This window comes from Podarcis raffonei, chromosome 3, assembly GCF_027172205.1.
Source record: "Podarcis raffonei isolate rPodRaf1 chromosome 3, rPodRaf1.pri, whole genome shotgun sequence".
Lineage (NCBI taxonomy): Eukaryota > Metazoa > Chordata > Lepidosauria > Squamata > Lacertidae > Podarcis > Podarcis raffonei.
In genome coordinates, this window is record NC_070604.1 from 29452525 (window position 1) to 29470971 (window position 18447).

The following is an 18447-nucleotide window of genomic DNA, read 5'->3' on the forward strand; positions in this document are numbered from 1 at the left end:
ACAAACTTCTGAACCAACTTTCCCCCTGTGCTCTGCTCCGTAAACACTTCATTGAGGTGCAGATCGCTCCTCTGCAATAATTCATAAGTTCTTTAAAAGAGACAAGCCGTATGAAAGCACAGCGCTATAAAATCAGAGAACATCTTCTCATGTCATTAAATCAATAGGAGGTGAAGCTCATAAACGATAGACAAGAGTCAGGACAAACCCTAAATCTTACAAACGCGTGTCTGGAGCTATAAAATTGACATGCAACGTTGAAACAATGCCTTCCCCAAAAATAAAATGAAAAATGCTTCACGGTCAATTAAGCATAATTATTCTGCAGTTCACAAACATTAACAAATCAAACTAGACTTGGTCAAATACAATATATTATTTTAAAATATTTTTAAAACATTATAGAAAGTAAATAAATATTAAATAATTAAATATTATTAATAAATAAATTTATTATAAATAAATTTATGCCTGTGAATATATAAAGGTAATGGCAGCAGTATTCAGTACCCCGAACACTGAAATTCAGCCACCCATGGACACTTGCCTCTTTCAGTAGAGATTTAAAACGAGATCTCCCTGTTCTTGCCCTCCTGGGTTTGCTGGATGGGCCAAAGCGAGCTTCTGTCCTCTTTCGCATTGTGTCTGCTTTCAGCTCTGGGGACTCTCCCTCCATGACAAACACCAAATGGATTCCCATTAGCGTTAACAGAGAGACTCGAAAATAAAGATTCCTGCAATAGCAAGAGAGTTGAGCCACTTTTGTGGAAGGGTACCAACTGTGGGATCGCTTCCCTTCAGACGTACATCATTCACCGGTCTCACGTGCTGTTTACTTATTGGTCAAGACCCGCCAGGGCTTTGGTTGAGTTGCTGTTAACAAACTTTACTACTAGATAGTTTTGTGGTTTTCTTTTGAGATTTTTAATATCGTACGTACTTGCTTTTAATTGTGGGTGCTTTTGTAGCTCACCCTGGGCCCATTTGGTGAAGGGTAGGATATGAGCATTAATAATGATGACGATGACCATGGATTTAAAGTTGGCCAAATATTTGTTAAGACAGATTGATTATATTTAACTTTTTTAAAACAAACAAACAAACAAACAAACAAACCATGATGTACAACATTCATGCAAGATCAACAGTCACTGTCTCTGTGTCCATTTTTTATGTTGCCTATCAAACACACCGAAATACATAAAGCAATCACTACATGTGGAAATGTGAAACTTCATAGGGAATTGTGGGCTGGGAAAGAAGGCACGCAGCAAGAATTTGAGCCATATTTGGAGTTCACTGGAGAAGAGGCTTCTGAGAGTGATCCATCCTTGACTATACTTCGTCCTTTACTCCTTATCATCAATGGCTGTGGGAGCCATGGATTCTCTACACAACAAAAATAATTTCACCAGTAACAAGGGCTGGATCTAGAAACGTCAAAGACACGCTTCAGTTAAACGTGTTGTAAATTCATACAGGGAAATCCAGTAGGGCAAGACAGGCCTCCACAGCGCCATCTGTTGTCACAGTTATATTGCATATATAATGCATATAAACTGCTTTTTCTTAACCAATCTGGCCCAGTCCAAGATCATCCTGTCTACCTTGCTAGGTAGCAATGAAGATAAGCAAATAAATATGGGATTGGTTACATTCACTGTTTTCTCCTTGAGTTTTGCTCAAGAACTGGGTGAGGAGCGGGGAGAACAGGGAAATAAACTTCCTTCCAAGTTCTAGAAAAATATTTAAGCTATACCTTAGATTTGGGAAAACACTAGCGAGTAAGCAAATAATTTAATAATCTGTATGCTGCTGACAATAATGTAAGACAGCAGCATTGTACGTACCTAAGGTGAGGTTTTCTGACTATCCCAACCATCTTTTTAACTGTTTGTGCTTCACACACCCAGAGACTTAAATCAACAGCCAGGGTCTTTCCTTTAAGGCTGCTGAGGGGGACGTGTTGTTTTACAGGTTCCAGGATCTGCCACAAGCTGGTCACTCCCATCATCACAAATATTCTGGCAGTACGAGGACATCAGCTGCAAAGATCAACATAAAATATAATTGAGGTCTTCTGTGATGAAATTTAAATTACAATAAAGAAGGATTTTTAAGGAAATAAAAATTATAAAGCTGCAATCCTAAATATATTTGCATGAGTGAGCCCCACTGAACGCAACGGTACTGAAATCTGAGCACACGGGATTCTTATCGATTTGAACCCTGGTCCTAGTCCAAAACTCTAACCACTACCCCACACTGGCTCTTTCACGTGTACAGGATTGTGCCCAAGTACATTGACAAAGCACATTTTGCTACGGTGGAAAAATCCCTATTCCGTTCAGTACGAATGATTCAAATAGCATTTGATGATAAAAAATAACAAACAGCAAACGAGCAAACTTCTGAAACAACAGTGGGATATTAGCTCCACCCAAGGCATGAAGGAGAACAGCAACAACTGGGAAAAGATAGACATAATACTTTTACAAGGACAGAAAGAAACATCACAGACAGAATAATGGCCACACACAGGAAGAACAAGGATATACGGTAGTTTTAATGCTTCACCTGTAGATTTATAAATCATTTAATGTGTCATTACGAATGCAATTCGTTAATACTGCAGTTGTTGTATAAGGGATTGCTATTTTGACTGGAGGTAATTGAAATTAATAAGATTTTGGAATGCAGAAATGAAGTAAATAATCAAACCATCAATTCTAGCACGCGGGGGGGGCACTTAAATTACCCAAATTACGTAATTTGGCATCTTAATGATTGGTATTAGTAATTGTATTACAATTTGGCATTTTTATAATGAGGCTATTATTGGATTATTGTAATTGAAAATTAATAAAAATTATTATATTTTTTAAAATGTTCAGCATTCTTTTAGCAATCTCCATTTACAGCCCTTTTAAACTCTTGGTATCACCTCCCTTCAATCTCTGAACTGCTTTTCTTAAAAAGAGCTTCTTGCTCTACATCATCCTTTCTATTGTATTGCACATTTGTCACCCAGCCCATTCTAAATGTAGCATAATAAACTTTAAAGCATAACTTGTGAAATCAATCTGAATTGGCTTTCACCAACTGAATTTACCGCACAACCCTATGCATGCTTACTTAGAAGTAAGTCCCACTATATTAATTGGTGCTTGAACTCAGGGATATGTAAAGGATTGCAGCCTTCATCTGTTCCTGACCCTTCCTTGCAATAATCCCTTCCTATTCCCGATTTCCCTTTCTGGCACTTTCCCTTTTGCCTTTGATGATGCCCATTTCCCCTTGTTATTTTTCTCACTTCACCCTTTCCCACCCTCTGATAGCAGCCTATTTATTAGTAGCCTAATTTAGGGCTCTCTTTGCCTTGCTCTAAGTATCTCTGCAGTTACCCTTCTGCAAACGAAATTGTGTGGCTATTCTTCTGCATTGTGCCAGAAATAATGTAGTTAAAAACAAGAGAACCTACCCATGTGATGCTGACACAAAACCCTTGCACGTACGCTATGTGAAAGGATGAAAGTTTAATATCCCCCTCTTCTCTCCCTCTCAACGTCTCCCCCCGCCCACCTTATACTGTCTACAACATTGGTCTCTCACATTGAATAGAACTGGCCTGTAGAAAGGACTTTATGATCTGAAAACAGAGATGATGTATGCACTTTTGTGATCCAAGGAAATCTTTAATATATTTTTTTTAAGTTAACACAGCTTTGTATTTATGCACAGGATCTTAAAAGTTGATGAATGGGAAGAAAATAACAGTGAAATCCTATATGGGACCACGAAGAAGTTAAGCCACACTGAGTTCAATCAAACTTATTCCCGTGAAGTCTGTGTGTATAGGACTGCAGCCTGAGACTGCAAGCGACCTTGTGATGCAAACAGTCTGAATGATTACTTCTTATATTACAGCTTAGCAGACAAAACGCCCACACACAATTAGCATCCTGTTGAAACTAGCGACAGTATGTCAGAAGATGGTTAGAACAGTGGGTCTGGCAGGCTCTTTGCCTTTCAAGAAATCGCTGCTTTTGAGAAACTCTTGATTATCAGGAGATGAATCGAGTACTGTGACAAACTGCACAGAGCAGGGGTTTCTTAAAACAGAAGGATAAAGCATTTATCCTCAGTAATCCTGAGTGAGGCAAGTGGAAGATGAGACACATCCATCTCTTTGAGGCAAGGTGTGGGGAATCTGTGGAACCTCCAGATGCATCTGACTACAACTCCCATCAGCCCCAGCAGGCATGGCCAATGGCCAGGGATGATGGGAGTTGTAGTTCAGCAACATCTGGAGGGCCAAACGTTCCCCACAGCTGCCTTAAAACCACCCCATGGAAGTTTGTGGCTGAGCTGAGTCTTGAACTGGGAGCCTCCAGCTCATTCCCTAAACTGTTATGTCCAGAAGTTCCCGATTGTGGTAGCTGTGTTGGTCAGAAAACAATACAGTACAATTAAGATGTGCAACTGTTCAAATGAAAACTTTCCCATTCGCCAGGCTTTTGGGCTTTACAGGACATTGTCATAAGGCAGCACAACATTACCTTGCCAAGCCTACAAATCAGGAGCAGCCAATGCTTCAGATGTTGTGAACTACAACTCCCATCATCCTTCACTATTGGCACTGCTGGCTTTGGGTGAAGGGAGATGTAGTCCATGTGTTTTGTTGTGTGAATAAACCACATTTTGATGCATGTGTGTAAAACACATAATATAAGAAATCATCCTAAACATTCAATACAATCTTGCAAGCAAGCCTTACCCCAGGGTCTAAGCATGAGGCCAACTTTTGGTACACTGAAACAACTGAAATTTGGTGAAAAAGGAATTCACTAGGACACCTTTGACCAAAAAAAATAGAAGCAGTGCCATCTAATGGACGGAAATGTGTATAGCATTAGAGCTACAGAAAAGCACCCTTTGCTGAAACATAGGAATTGACTGGCATCCCTCTTGCATGGTCTGCTGGGCTGTTGCTTTTAGACCAGCCTGCTCATGATTCACCTGTGTGTATTGACTTCCCAAAGTACCGTAATTTTCGCACTATAGGACGCTCCCGACCACAGGACGCACCTTGTTTTAGAGGGGGAGAACAAAGGGAAAAAATTCTCCCCCTCTCTGCTCAGCGCCCCTTCAGCGAAGCGGCAGGAGAAACGGAGCCCCTTCCATTTCTCCTCCCACTTGGCTGAAGAGGCACTGCACAGCTCTCCATCTCTGCTTTTTTCTTCTTCCATATCTCACCAAGAACACTTTTATTAAACATGAAAGATGCCAGGGTGGTAAAAAAAGAAAACACCAGAAAAACCTATGCTGCATTTTAAATTCCTCTTTGCAAAAGGGCTAAAGCAAGACATTTAAATGTCCCACCAGTGCAGAGTTCCCTTTTAGTTTGTCCTGCTTCTCTTTATTTCAAGAAAAAGCAGAAGTGAAATTTAAAGCTGCTTGCATGGTTTATGAGCACGTTTAAGGACCAGTTCTCAGCTCAGCTAAAAATAGTTTGCAAGAGCTTTGCGATCTCTGATAGCCTAGTATCTCTCTCTCCCCCTTTTTCGTAGTTCTTTTCCACATATAGGTTGTGGGGAGGATGTAGCCCTCCATATATTGTTGGGCTCCAGCTCCCATCAGCCAGCGGTGATGGGATTTGTAGCCCAGCAACACCCGGAACGTCACAGCTTCGCCGTCCCTGATTTTGGTTTCGTTCCCACGTGAGCTAAGCGTGCCATCAAGCGCAGCTACAGTTGGATTGCTGCGCCTGAGGCTGCAACAGCCGGCACACTTATCTTGGGAGTGAGATTCCCTCAGCATCGCTGAGACTTGCTTCTGAGTAGACCAGAGAGGCTTGCCCTCTGGCCCTGCGAACTAAGCGCGAGCGCCATTGAGTTCAATAGGAACCTTTGACGCAGCGCGCCTTTCCTCGGTGCAGCCCCGCACAGGATCTGCTTCCTCGTTCAGGTTCGCATCCTCCCCCAATGCAACGGCGGTGCAACCAGGAGCAGATCCCCCACCCCGGAAGAGCGTCCCTTCCCTCCCAAATTGGCCGTGCGCTCCAGAAAGGGGGGGAGAGACGCACCGCTTGCCCGCCTCACCCAGCCCGGATGGGGGCGGGCGGAGAATGTCAGCTCGAACAACTTCCTACTGGGCTCCCGGCGGCCGCCGCCTGTCCTGCCTGTGCATCTTGCTCCACCCCGCCGCCGCTGCTATGGCTGCCGTGGAGGAAAGAGGCACCGGGACGCTGCCGCCCGGGGCAAGGCAGGGGGCAAGACGGCTGCGCGGGGAACCTGGACGGCGCTCCTCCTCCTCCCCCGCTGTGTTCCGGAGGCTTCAGGTGGCTATCCCTGAAGCCTGGAGAGCGAGAGGGGTCAGTGTGCACCGACCCCTCTCGCTCTCCAGACTTCAGCAAAAGCCTGCATTCACTCCATAGGACGCACACACATTTTCCCCTTCATTTTTGGAGGGGGAAAAGTGCGTCCTATAGAGCGAAAAATACGGTAAGTGCCAATACCAATCCTTGTGGGAATCAACTTTCTACCTCTCGTTATTCATTTGGAGAACTATCCGTTTATTCCTATTCTTTGCTTCTTGCAACTTTAGCTATTAAATTTGTTTTTATTAATGGATTTTCATCATTAACATGGGTACATAAGTCTCTGTTTTCAATTCACAGAGTCCTTTCAACTTGACCAAGCTGTGATTCCCAAGAGGATTTCTCCTCTTATTCCTTGACTGCTAAGCTTACTCAAGAATCTTCGGTGTGGCCATGACAAGATCTACTCAGTGGACTTGGCCAGAACCCTTAACTGGACAAAGAGATTGGCTTGGCGACTTTCATATTCTCTCTTTCTACAGAGCCCCACTTCACAAACAGTAAACCATAGGCTTAGGAGGAACCCTAAGATGACATCTAGAGCAGCCCCCCATCATATAACAATAATATAAGTGCCTAGGCCTTCTTAAAAGAAAACAACAATGATACCCACATCAACGTAGAGACTGATACTGCATACAGCAGGGAGTCAACTCCATTTAGTTTCCATTGGAGAATTCCAATTGGAAATGCTGTGTAAAATGCGAGCGTGGAGACTGCAATTTTGAGGATCCATAACTGGCAGCATAATCCTATGCCTTTTACTTACAAGCAAGCCCTGCTGCGTTCAGAAGATTGCCATGTAAGGCTGTGTTAACTTGTGAAGGACAACTGAGGGAAGCCCTGTTTAGGGAAGTTTTTAATATTTGATGTTTTATCATGTTTTTAACATTCTGTTGGGAGCCGCCCAGAGTGGCTGGGGAAACCCATTCAGATGGGCAGGGTATTATTATTATTATTATTACTGTTACTTCCAAGTAAGTGCACATCAGGTCGCAGCCCAGTAGCACGATCCAAAAAACGTTGGGCAAAAGCTTTGCCAACTTAACACACGCAAACACCCCTGCGCTCTTAGAATCGTTTCCCTGCTGCACCTGCCAAAAGAGGGTAACATCTGAGAATCACACAATTGTAGAGTTGGAAGGGACACCCCCTGGGTCATCTAGTCCGACCCCTTGAAGTGCAGGACTCTTTTTGTGCCATTGGTGAAGCAGACTCTAGTCCACAACAGCTTCTTATGCCATAATAAACCTGTTAGGGTAGGGTTACCAGATTTACCTGGTTCTTGGGGACAGTCCCCGAATTTGCAAATCTGTTCCCAGACAAATTCCATCCCCGGATTTCATTAAATGTCCCGGGAAACGTGGCAGCGGCAGTCTCAGCAGTCTGGAGCCAGGCTTCATTGAAAAAAACCTGGTAACCATAGGCTAACTGGATGCAGGAAAGGAGTTTAAGTGGGGGCGAAGGAAAAACGCTCGGATTCTTTCAAACACACCTACACGTTTCTTCCACCGGATTTAATACACTGCATGGTGGGGTTTTTTTGTTTGTTTTTAAATTAACCAAGCTCAGTTTTAAAACAAACTTTGATCTGTGGTGTTGACTTTTTTTCTTATTTTTTTTCTCTTTTCAAAATAAAAAAACCATTTTAAATTATTATTATTTTTTTAAAAAGTGTCCCTGGATTTATTGAAAAAAGTCTGGTAACTCTACGTTAGGGTCTTTAGAGGTCCCGCAAGACTCGCGTTCTTGGCATAGCTGTCAACTTTTCCCTTTTCTTCCGAGGAATCCTATTCGGAATAAGGGAATTTCCCTGAAAAAAAGGGAAACGTTGACAGCTATGGTTCTTGGTGCGACTGACCAACCAACCTCCAGAAGTCCTTTCTTTCTGACAGCAAGTGTTGGATTCTCCTTCCTTGGCTGGATGGCCACCTGTCACGGAAGCTTCAGCTGAGATGTCCAGCAGGGGGCTGGACTAGATGACCCTAGGGTGTCTCGTTCCAACTCTACTAGCCTATGGCTCTAGGAAAGGTTCTTGCGAGTCGCCCTGTGAGGAAAAGAGAGATTTCACCGAAGGGAGCCGAGCCGACTCTGTGGGCGCAGACCCATCTGGGTCCCTCAGACGACACGGCGGCGGCGTCAGCGTCGCGGGCCCTTCCGCGTTGAGGCGAACAACGGTACCCAAGCGCCGACGTTCGTAATTCCGCGGGCGCCAAGCGCGCGTGCGCGAAACCGTGACGTAAGCGGGAGGGAGGGGCCAGAACGGCGGAATCGGACGGCCTGCCGCTGAGGGGAAGGAAGCGGCATGCCTCACATTTCTGGTTCGCAGTTGAAGGTGGGTGGTAGGTGGGCGAAACCCGTGTCAAGAAAGCGGGGTTGGACGCCCTCGAGTGTTTTGCGTGAGATCAGAGGGGCTCTTTCTCTACCATCTCCTTCTCTTTTCATTTCTATTTCTATCTCTATCGTCGTCACGTTAGGCCAGTTCCCCGCACATGGCGCCCTTCGGATGGGAGCCGGAAGCGACTACAGGAAGGAAGAGCTTGACACTAACCCTCTTTCCTTTCTCCTTGCCAGAACAGCGCATGCGCCCTAAGGCCACTCGACGCGGGGCTTTGCCGTTGGGAGAGGCAAAAAAGAAAAAGGGAAAAAAGAAAGGAAGCGTAAAGACGCGCGTCGTCCTCGCTCGCGCAGCGCGCGGCGGCCGCTGATTGGATGGCGCGGGGAGGGGATTCGCCGCTCTCGCGCCCCGGGGCGTCGTGCGCAGGCGCGAAGCCTTTCAACGGTTTCCCGCTGAAGCGCCAGCTGCGTGGTTTCGCTTTCTGTTCCTGAGGTGAGTGGCGAAGAAGGAAAAGGGGAGAATTAGGTCGCCTGCTTTCTTTAATTTTTGAGTTTCAAGAGGTAAGCCTTAACTTATTATTGTTATTGTTATTAGTGAAATTCATTGGACTCATTTTCTTGCCGCTAAGCGTCTTTACAAAAACAACCCCCCCCAACGTTCAATAAAAAGCTAGGCGAGGGGTTGGGGGGGGGGGAATGAGACATTAAAGAGGAAACATTTGCCTCATTAATAACACAGGGAGCCCTGATCAAGTGGCTCCCGAGTACTGTATTGTCAGGCCAAGGGCAGACTAGAAAGAGGGCATAGCTAGAACTATGGAAGCGGCTTCCGAAAGAGGCTGAGATGTTTTTAAAAAGAGGGTAAGGCCACGACAAAAGAAGGTAGGATACAGTAACGAAGGGTGTATGCGGAAATGGCGAAACTTGCCAGAAGAATGAGAAACCGGGAGAACAGAAAGGAATGGAGGTGGTTTATTGAGTATTTACAAAAAAGGAAACAGATTAAGACATGGGCATGATTATTAGTAAAACCTACAGTGTTTTTTTAATTATATACATAAAAAGGTAAAGGTACCCCTGCCCATACGGGCCAGTCGTGTCCGACTCTGGGGTTGCGCGCCCATCTCGCTTAAGAGGCCGGGGGCCAGTGCTGTCCGCAGACACTTCCGGGTCACGTGGCCAGCGTGACGAAGCTGCATCTGGCGAGCCAGCGCAGCACACGGAAACGCCGTTTACCTTCCTTCTAGTAAGCGGTCCCTATTTATCTACTTGCACCCGGGGTGCTTTCGAACTGCTAGGTTGGCAGGCGCTGGGACCGAAAGACGGGAGCGCACCCCGCCGCGGGGATTTGAACCGCCGACCTGACGATCGGCAATTCCTAGGCGCTGAGGTGTTACCCACAGCGTCACCCGCGTCCCTGCCAATTATATATATATATATATATATATATATAAAATTAATAGATACACACACACACACACACACATATATATATCTATATACACACACACACACACGTACATATCTGTGTTTATACATATATATATATATATATATACACAGAGAGCGAGATATATACATATACATGCATATGTATATATATTTGTATATTTTTATGTGTACTGTGTATATGAATGTGTATGTGTATGTATATATGGTATATCTTAGAACAGACAGATAAAAGAAGTAAAGACAATTTGAAGTATGCAGGAAAAGACGAAAATAAATGTAAGGAACTCCAGAAAGAGGGGGAAGGGAGTCGAAATTGAAAATGTTACAATTTCAAAAATAATTGTAAAGTATATAAATGGAAAATAAAAATTGATTTATTTTTAAGAAGAGGGTTAGGCAAATTCAGAGGATAAGGTTGCCAGGGTCTATTGGTCATGATGCCTGTGTTCTTCCTGCACTAATCATTAGTCGTCTCTCCCCCCCCCCCCCAGCATTGTAACCTGATAAGGGCTTGTTTAGGTATAATTAGGAAAATACATGGGTAGTAAACCAGGGGGTGGTAGCTGATGGGTCTTGAACCCTCAGTGAGTTAGGGACTGTCCCTACATGCAAAGACAGGCTCTGGCAGATTGAGTGGATGAGACCAATAGTGGGTCCTGTGGAAAGGCGGTTTCTGTATGTGTTGTAGAGGGACATGAGGGGCAGGTGTGTTGTCAACCTGGGAAGGTTGGCCATCTAAGAGAAGGAAAACTCATATCCTAAAGCTCTGCTGCCTTTCAGGAGATCTTCAGGAGAAGAAAAGGCATAAGGAGTAAACTACACAAATCCGGAGTGTAGAGTGCATAGTTATTTCTTTCTTTCAACAAAAATTTAACTCATAGCAGCCTTTGCTTGCTCACCCAAAACCAGGATGCAAGGCTCATTTTCTGTTTAGTTGATAAACCCTCACATGGTCAGGCTCCTCGAGGCAGCTGAAGTGCTGGCTCATTGGCCCATGTAAGAGAGGTGGTGGGGCATTCATGGACTCTGCCTGTCCATGTTGCTCTGGCTGTAGATATTCAGTATCTAAATATCCTATCTAGATATTCAATGCAAGGTACTATACTGCGTATTTCAGTGCCAAGGAAGTTGTGATACAACAGAACCAAAGCCTTAATATGAGAACCATGGAGTGTACATTACAAAAGAAAAAAGTGCAAGAACACATGCCAGGTAAAAAATGATAATTTAAATTATTGGCATCTCCATTATAAAGCATAAATTAAAAAAAACCAAGCAGCCTAATTTTGTGCATATTTACTTAGAAGTAATGTTCAGTTACTCCCACATGGCAATCAAAGGAAAATTCCTTTGGTTTAAAGCTGGAAAGTGCAGGCTTATGAAATCTGCTTTTTTATTATTTGTTAATTGCATTTATATTTCATCTTTTTCTCCAAGGAGCACAAGGTGGCATACATGGTTCTTTTCATTTAACCCCCACAAAATGTAGAGGGAGGTTAGGCTAACAGGCATATACTCTTAAAAGAATAAAACTTAACAACTACAGTAAAGCCTCTCCTCCAAGAGGGGAGGTGTTGTGGGCGCGACGCAATTTCTGCGTCACGCAGGGGGCGTTACGCCCCCTGCCCCACTCACCTGGCTGGCACACCACGCCCACAGGTAAGCGCCCAACCGGGCGGTTTGGAGGGGGCGTGGTTTGCAGTTTAACTTACTGCTGTGCCAGCCATTCCGCCTCATTTTCCGCCTTCTCGTTGCGAGTCATCGCAGGGAAGAGCTCAGCCACGAGGTTTGGAGTCGGGTGTGTGTGTGTGTGTGTGTGTGTGGAGGCTTCTTGGTTCCTGGCTTGCCTTTTAAATTTAGGAGGCTTGCGTGCGCTCATTGCTTTACTGCTTTTAAAAACCTAAGCATCCAGGTTCACAAGCTGCATTAGTTTTCGCAAGCTGCCTTTCTGTGTCCTCTTTTCCGTATAAAAACCTACATTTAACCTTCTATTTCCCCCCACTCCTGGCATGTGGGCTCTCCAGTTTGTCTGTTACCTTTCTTAAGCTGCAGCTTGTTCCCTTGCCCAGCACGTGGTCTCTCTGCCCCCAGCGAGGTCTGAGTGTGAGTGTGGCTCCGTCTTTCTTTCTCCCTCTTCTCTTCGCTGCACTGTGCGTTTTCTCTCCCCGTGCGTTTTTCCTTTCCCTGCCTCTGCCTTGGTGACTATGCGTTTTATTTTAATTTTTGGCCAGGGTGCTTGTACGTTTTCCCCTCTATTGCCCTTGCCCGTCCGATTACGTGGCTGGTCTGGGTGACTGAGTGGGTTTGCCTTACATTTTAATTTGTTGGCCAGGGTGCTTGTACGTTGAATACTATAAAATAAGGAAACATTTATTATATAGTTTCATTAACTTTCCCTCCACTTCCCCAACATTACAGCGCCAGAAATTTGCCAGATTTCTGATGAAATATTTCCAAAAGAATTTCTGTAAGCACAGAGGCCAATATGTCAAAGAGAAAAGAGAGAAGCTTTTCAGCATCATCATCTGAAAAAAGACCTAGGCAAGCCACATTTGATTCTGATGATGACCCTAACGAAGAGGAGTTGTCACAGCTACAGAGTGACAGCGGTTACTACTCACAGCCGGTAAGCAATTTGTCCCACAATGTGGTTTTATATTATGCCTGAGAGAAAAATGAAACTATTGATGATCAGACAAGCATGGGGGACGGGGACGGGACGGGACATGTAAGTTAAGCACCTGTGGTAGGAGAAGGTAATTACTATCTACTGATAGTAAGTACTAAAGTTGGAATAGGGGATTGCATGCTTGGAGCCAGATTTCTACATCTCCTTAATTACCGCTTATTGTCAGATTTTGTTATAGCCATTTCCAGGGGTCTTTTAAGTTTCCATTAACTTGAGAGCCTGATTTAAAAGTTGAACTCTCACCTGTCTGCGGCAGAAGTTGGTGGAACTTAGCCATGGGTAGAAAAGTTAAGTACCTTTGAGGAGGAGGCCATGCCAGTCAACCCTCTCCCTTTTTATCTTACAGATTTAAACTTTCATACTGAATAAGCCCAGTAAACAAAAAACAGATAATGAAAGGTTAGAAGCAAGGGTGTGGGTACTATGGCACAGTGTATGTATGACTACCTGCTTGCAGGGTGCAAGTTGAGTATGCTCTGTGCAATGAACTCTTCAAAACCATTAAGAATGATGCCTTATGCTGAGTCTGGTCATTGGTCAGTCTTTGCACCCCAGAGCATCTGTAAGGAAGGAGGTAGTTTTTCAAGTACAGTAGTACCTTGGGTTACATACGCTTCAGGTTACAGACTCAGCTAACCCAGAAATGTTACCTCGGGTTAAGAACTTTGCTTCAGGTTGAGAACAGAAATCGTGCAGCAGCGGCAGCAGGAGGCCCCATTAGCTAAAGTGGTGCTTCAGGTTAAGTACAGTTTCAGGTTAAGAACAGACCTCCAGAACGAATTAAGTACTTAACCTGAGGTACCACTGTATTGTATATGGAACACCAGATATTATGGTAAGTGTGGCTTGACTGAAACTGCCTTGCACGTGACAAAAATGCAGAGGAGTTCATTATTACCTGCTCACTCAACTTCCTTATCCCTGGGCCTAAAGTGGATACTTTCAGGCAAAATATCTCTTTATATTTCGTTAGTTGCACTTGGGCTTTACCATTGCTCTCACGTTTTTTAGGGAGACTCATTGGACACAGTTTGTGATCTGCTATTTAGGCTACTACTTTAATTGTGTGGGGAAATGGCAAATGAGAGCTGAATGTTCTAGTAAGGATTATTCAGACACCCCATGGTATTGTTAAAAATATGCAAGCATTGTGATGATCTGTGACTTTCTGTTTGTGTACAAAAGATGGGTGATCAGTGTTAAACATCTTTGTAATGTATCTGTAGGTGTCAGGAGAAGTTGGAATAATTGAAAGTATCCAGCTGAAGAATTTCATGTGCCATTCAATGCTGGGCCCCTTCAAATTTGGACCCAATGTCAATTTTATAGTTGGAAATAATGGAAGTAAGTTTTTTATTATTTTAAATCATATGGAAAATTATAATATTGGCATTTCTTCCATTCTGTAGCATATTTCTTATTTATGAATTTCTAATATACCAGTTTGTCTGAACAAAAAGCAGAATAGAACACTAATAAAATACATATAAAAGATTACAAACAATAAAGAAGCAAATTTAGTACCTCTCAAACAATAACTAAGATACATATGAGAGATAAGATGCTTGGAGAGAAGGAACAGCAGAAGATTATGGGGAAGGGGGAAAAGAAAACCCCCAAATCAAAAAGAGAAAGCCTCTCTTATGAGTGGTCATTATTCTTATATGTATTTAAGCGTTTCTTTGGAACAGTGTTTTTATGTTATGTAATCACATGCTTTATAACCCAGTAGCTTCTTTAGGAATGGTCTTTTTTAAAAAGAAAAATAAGGGAAGGGGAGGAATGGTCTTTTAAAAAAAGAAAAGAATAAGAGCCATTTTTTGCTGCCTTAAAAATAGCTTGCCAACTATTAAGAGCTTAATAAATGTTGCTTCATTCAGGTGGGAAGAGTGCTGTGCTAACAGCCCTCATGGTTGGTCTTGGAGGAAAAGCTACAGTGACAAATCGAGGAACATCTTTGAAAGTATTTGTGAAAGATGGACAGAGGTAAGTCAAAATCCAGTATTAAGGCAGAACGAGTAAGAACAGTACCAGGGATGGAGGGAAGAATTTCCTGTTCCTCCAGAAATACTCTGCAATCTTTGAGGCCAGTGTCAGGTGATGAGATCTCTGCAAGAGTAATGCATATTGGCTAGCTACCTACACCAACCATTTGTGGTGTCAGCAATCTTTGAGGCCAGTGTCAGCCATTTGTTAGTTCCCAGGAGAGGTTAATCATAAGTCTGTACAACTCCTCCAGTCCATCTTGGAATTGTTGCAGTCTGCAGATGTTATGGCTTGAGTGTTAGGTTATGCCTTTTTTCTTACCCTGCCTCCTGGTCTAGAAACATTGGACACTGTTTACTGTTATTTGTGCTCATTTTTACAAAGGTGTTGCGTACTGTGGATTAAAAATAATATCTTCCTTGGCATAAGGCTTAGAGTACTTATTTATTATTTCATAAAATACACTGCATGATTGTAAAAGAAGCTCAAAGCGGTTTACAAAAAAGATAAAACAATAAAATCAAGAAAAATGCACAGCCATGCTTTTAAACATACAAAAAGTTAAAATACTAAAACAGATTAAAATCTCCTCAACTTCTAAGCTCCTGGGTAGGCTTGTCTAAACAATAATGTTTGTAGCAGGCACCAGAAAGAGTACAGTGAAGGGGCCTGCTTGATCTCAAGAGGCAGGGAGTTCCAAAGTGCAGGTGCTGCCACACTTTACCGCTGCGGAATGGGTCTAATTTGGCACCTGTAGTATTGCCAATTCTGCCGATTGAAGCAGTCTAGTGGGCACATGTTGGGTAAGGCAATCTCATAGGTGACCTGGTTGCAAGTTGTTAAGGGCTTTATATGCTACTGGCAACACCTTGAACTTGGTTAAAAAGATAATTTCTTGAATTTACATGTTAATTAAAATCAGCTCATTTTTTGTCTTCAGTTCTGCAGATGTTTCAATAACGCTGCGAAACCGAGGTGAAGATGCGTTTAAACCACAGCAGTATGGTGACTCTATCACCATCAGTCAACGCATAAACTTGGAAGGACATCGTAATTACAAACTGAAAAGCAGCACAGGTACTTTTAATTTTTATGAAGTATTCAAAGAAGCTCTATTTTTAGAAGAAACGTGAGGTGAGCTGCCTTCTTTCTTAAATACAGTAAGCCCATAGCTTGTGTGCATTTAACTTGTATGTATTCAGGCTTACCTGCATGGCATTTTTTTTGAACAAAATGAAAAAGGGGGTGGGGTTCTGGGAAAAATGAAGTTGACAATCCTACCTGACATTGAACCTATTGACTCTGCAATTTTAGGCACGACCCCTGGAACGTAACCCCCACATAAGTTGTGAGCCTCCTGTATCCTCTTGTAAATGTTGGTATAACATGAGCATGCAGATACCTTGTACTGCTCAATATTTTTTTTGTTGGACTGCTTTGGCTTGCTTCGGCATTAGCAAGAGTAATGATAGGATTGTGTCTGCATTATACTGGTGTCTACCACGACGTTGGTGGGACGCGGGTGGCGCTGTGGGTAAAAGCCTCAGCGCCTAGGGCTTGCCGATCGAAAGGTCGGCGGTTTGAATCCCCGCAGCGGGGTGCGCTCCCGTTGCTTGGTCCCAGCGCCTGCCAACCTAGCAGTTCGAAAGCACCCCCGGGTGCAAGTAGATAAATAGGGACCGCTTACCAGCGGGAAGGTAAACGGCGTTTCCGTGTGCAGCTCTGGCTCGCCAGAGCAGCGATGTCACACTGGCCACGTGACCCGGAAGTGTCTGCGGACAGCGCTGGCCCCTGGCCTCTTAAGTGAGATGGGCGCACAACCCCAGAGTCTGTCAAGACTGGCCCGTATGGGCAGGGGTACCTTTACCTTTACCTTTTTACCACGACGTTGTAGGCATAGTAATAAGTCAGAAGGATTGGCCTGGTTTTTCACTCCTCGGGCTTCCCTGTCAATGTTACTAGTCCATCTGCATGCCCCAGCCTGATCATCAGTATTACATCAGTTTTAATCTAAATTGTACATAGGGAAGCTCAAACAATTTCTTAAAGGGGCACACTAGGAAAACTCAGGATTGTTTCTCTTCTTCTTTTTGTCAGATTGTCATCCTTGGTGCGAGTCGTCTTCTCTATTCTTTCCCCTATCGTGCACTTTTGCTGTTGTTTAAATAAAAAAGGCCTTTCAATTTTGTTCCTTCAAGTCACCTTCTGTCTCCCACTTAAGTTTTCTTGCTTTGCATGTCTCCCTCTGGTGCCATGCCCTACCCCCCCTTTGTTATGACTTCACAGAGGAAGTGGAAAGTGTAGAAATCCACTGCTTTTCTAAACATAAACAAGTGATAACATAATAGGAGAAAGCCTTGGCAGTAGCTGCAGAGCAAGCTCCTCTGGCCCCTCCTCTGCTTTTACAGTACAAGTTCATAAAAAAGCAACAGTGCTTTCCACGGTACATTAGTGGTCCTGGCTGGAGCCACAGCCAGAGAGTTGATTTGCCCCCCAACCTCAGTGGTATAATTTAATTGGTGTTACGTAGTAATTTTAAAAATCTGATTATGGTTTATTCTCACTTTTATATTCAGGTGCCATAATTTCATCCAAGAAGGAAGAATTAACTGCCATCCTAGATCACTTTAATATCCAGGTAAGTCTAAATTTGTTTACTTCTACATATACACCTAATAGATGATTTAAAAAAAAATGGTTTTGATGCTCTTTGCTTAAGGGTATGTAGCCAGTTACTGCAGCTTATGATTCCTCCCCTCCTTGAATTGAAGCCCCTATGCTCAAACTCTTATAGCAACTTTTCGTGCGTCACGAGAAACTGGTTTTGGGTGGTAGTGACTGAGAGTATTGTCAAAAGGTTCTTCTGGGCATACTGTTTGCAGTGTAGTTCTCTGGATTGTGGCCAATGGTTATGTGGAAGTTGCATTTGCATTTTAAAAACAAACTTGCCCGTTAAAGCTCTTCTGACATCCTTTTTCTGCGAGCTGTTTGTGACTTCTCAAATTCTTAAAATAGTAAAGGTGCCGTAAAGGAAAATCTTCATGAACTTTTATGTAGTTAATTGAAAGCCGTTACGCTTTGAGATAGTGTTACAACCATAATAATAATTTATCTTGTCTTGCAATGGATGCTGAAGAGAATTTCTGAATTTCAAGTGACTGCTTACTTAAATATTACATCTAAAATACTTGCCAAAGATAAACAAAATAGTAAGTGACTTTTGTTGTTGCAGGTGGATAATCCTGTATCTATACTCACTCAGGAAATGAGCAAACAGTTCTTGCAATCTAAAAATGAAGGTGACAAATACAAGGTAAACAAAACTACCATATGATGTTGTCAGTAATCCATTGGGGAGTGTATGGGGTGTTAGTAGAGGGGTAGTACCTCTGGTGGGGGACATGTTGTGCTTCTTCTGGGGTAGTTTGTCCATCTTTGGTCCCCACCCACCTAGAAGCTGTCCGTATGCCCAGCTGGTTCCAAACATATTGTTCTGTTTTCCTTTGGACCACATCATCGCAGCCGAGGGAGGGGGGCCTTGTTGTCTCGGCAGCCCAGGACCTCCATTCGCACTGCCTAGGCTTGTGCCCCAAGGAGGTCACTT

General features: G+C 43.5%; 2 protein-coding genes across 8 annotated transcripts in view; one reads left to right on the forward strand and one right to left on the reverse strand.

Annotated features, from left to right (window-relative positions):
* Positions 1–8616, reverse strand: part of GEN1 (GEN1 Holliday junction 5' flap endonuclease) — a 29970-nt gene extending 21354 nt beyond the window's left edge. For 3 of the 4 annotated variants that reach the window (XM_053380924.1, XM_053380925.1, XM_053380923.1), the window contains exons 1-3: positions 8451–8616; positions 1851–2045; positions 548–734 (exon numbers count right to left, since the gene is read on the reverse strand). In XM_053380924.1, coding sequence (XP_053236899.1) covers positions 548–734; positions 1851–2014 — 351 coding nt within the window. In that variant the 5' untranslated portion in view covers positions 2015–2045; positions 8451–8616. Of the gene's footprint in view, positions 1–547; positions 735–1850; positions 2046–8450 lie in introns of those variants that run through there. The other variant, XM_053380927.1, reaches the window with a different exon arrangement.
* Positions 8617–8953: 337 nt separating this feature from the next.
* The window catches only part of SMC6 (structural maintenance of chromosomes 6), a 32198-nt gene continuing 22704 nt past the window's right edge, over positions 8954–18447 (forward strand). For 2 of the 4 annotated variants that reach the window (XM_053380917.1, XM_053380920.1), the window contains exons 1-7: positions 8954–9277; positions 12587–12794; positions 14084–14201; positions 14738–14843; positions 15784–15920; positions 17420–17481; positions 18076–18156. In XM_053380917.1, the coding sequence (XP_053236892.1) occupies positions 12654–12794; positions 14084–14201; positions 14738–14843; positions 15784–15920; positions 17420–17481; positions 18076–18156 (645 nt within the window). In that variant the 5' untranslated portion in view covers positions 8954–9277; positions 12587–12653. Of the gene's footprint in view, positions 9278–12586; positions 12795–14083; positions 14202–14737; positions 14844–15783; positions 15921–17419; positions 17482–18075; positions 18157–18447 lie in introns of those variants that run through there. The other 2 variants (XM_053380918.1, XM_053380919.1) reach the window with 2 other exon arrangements.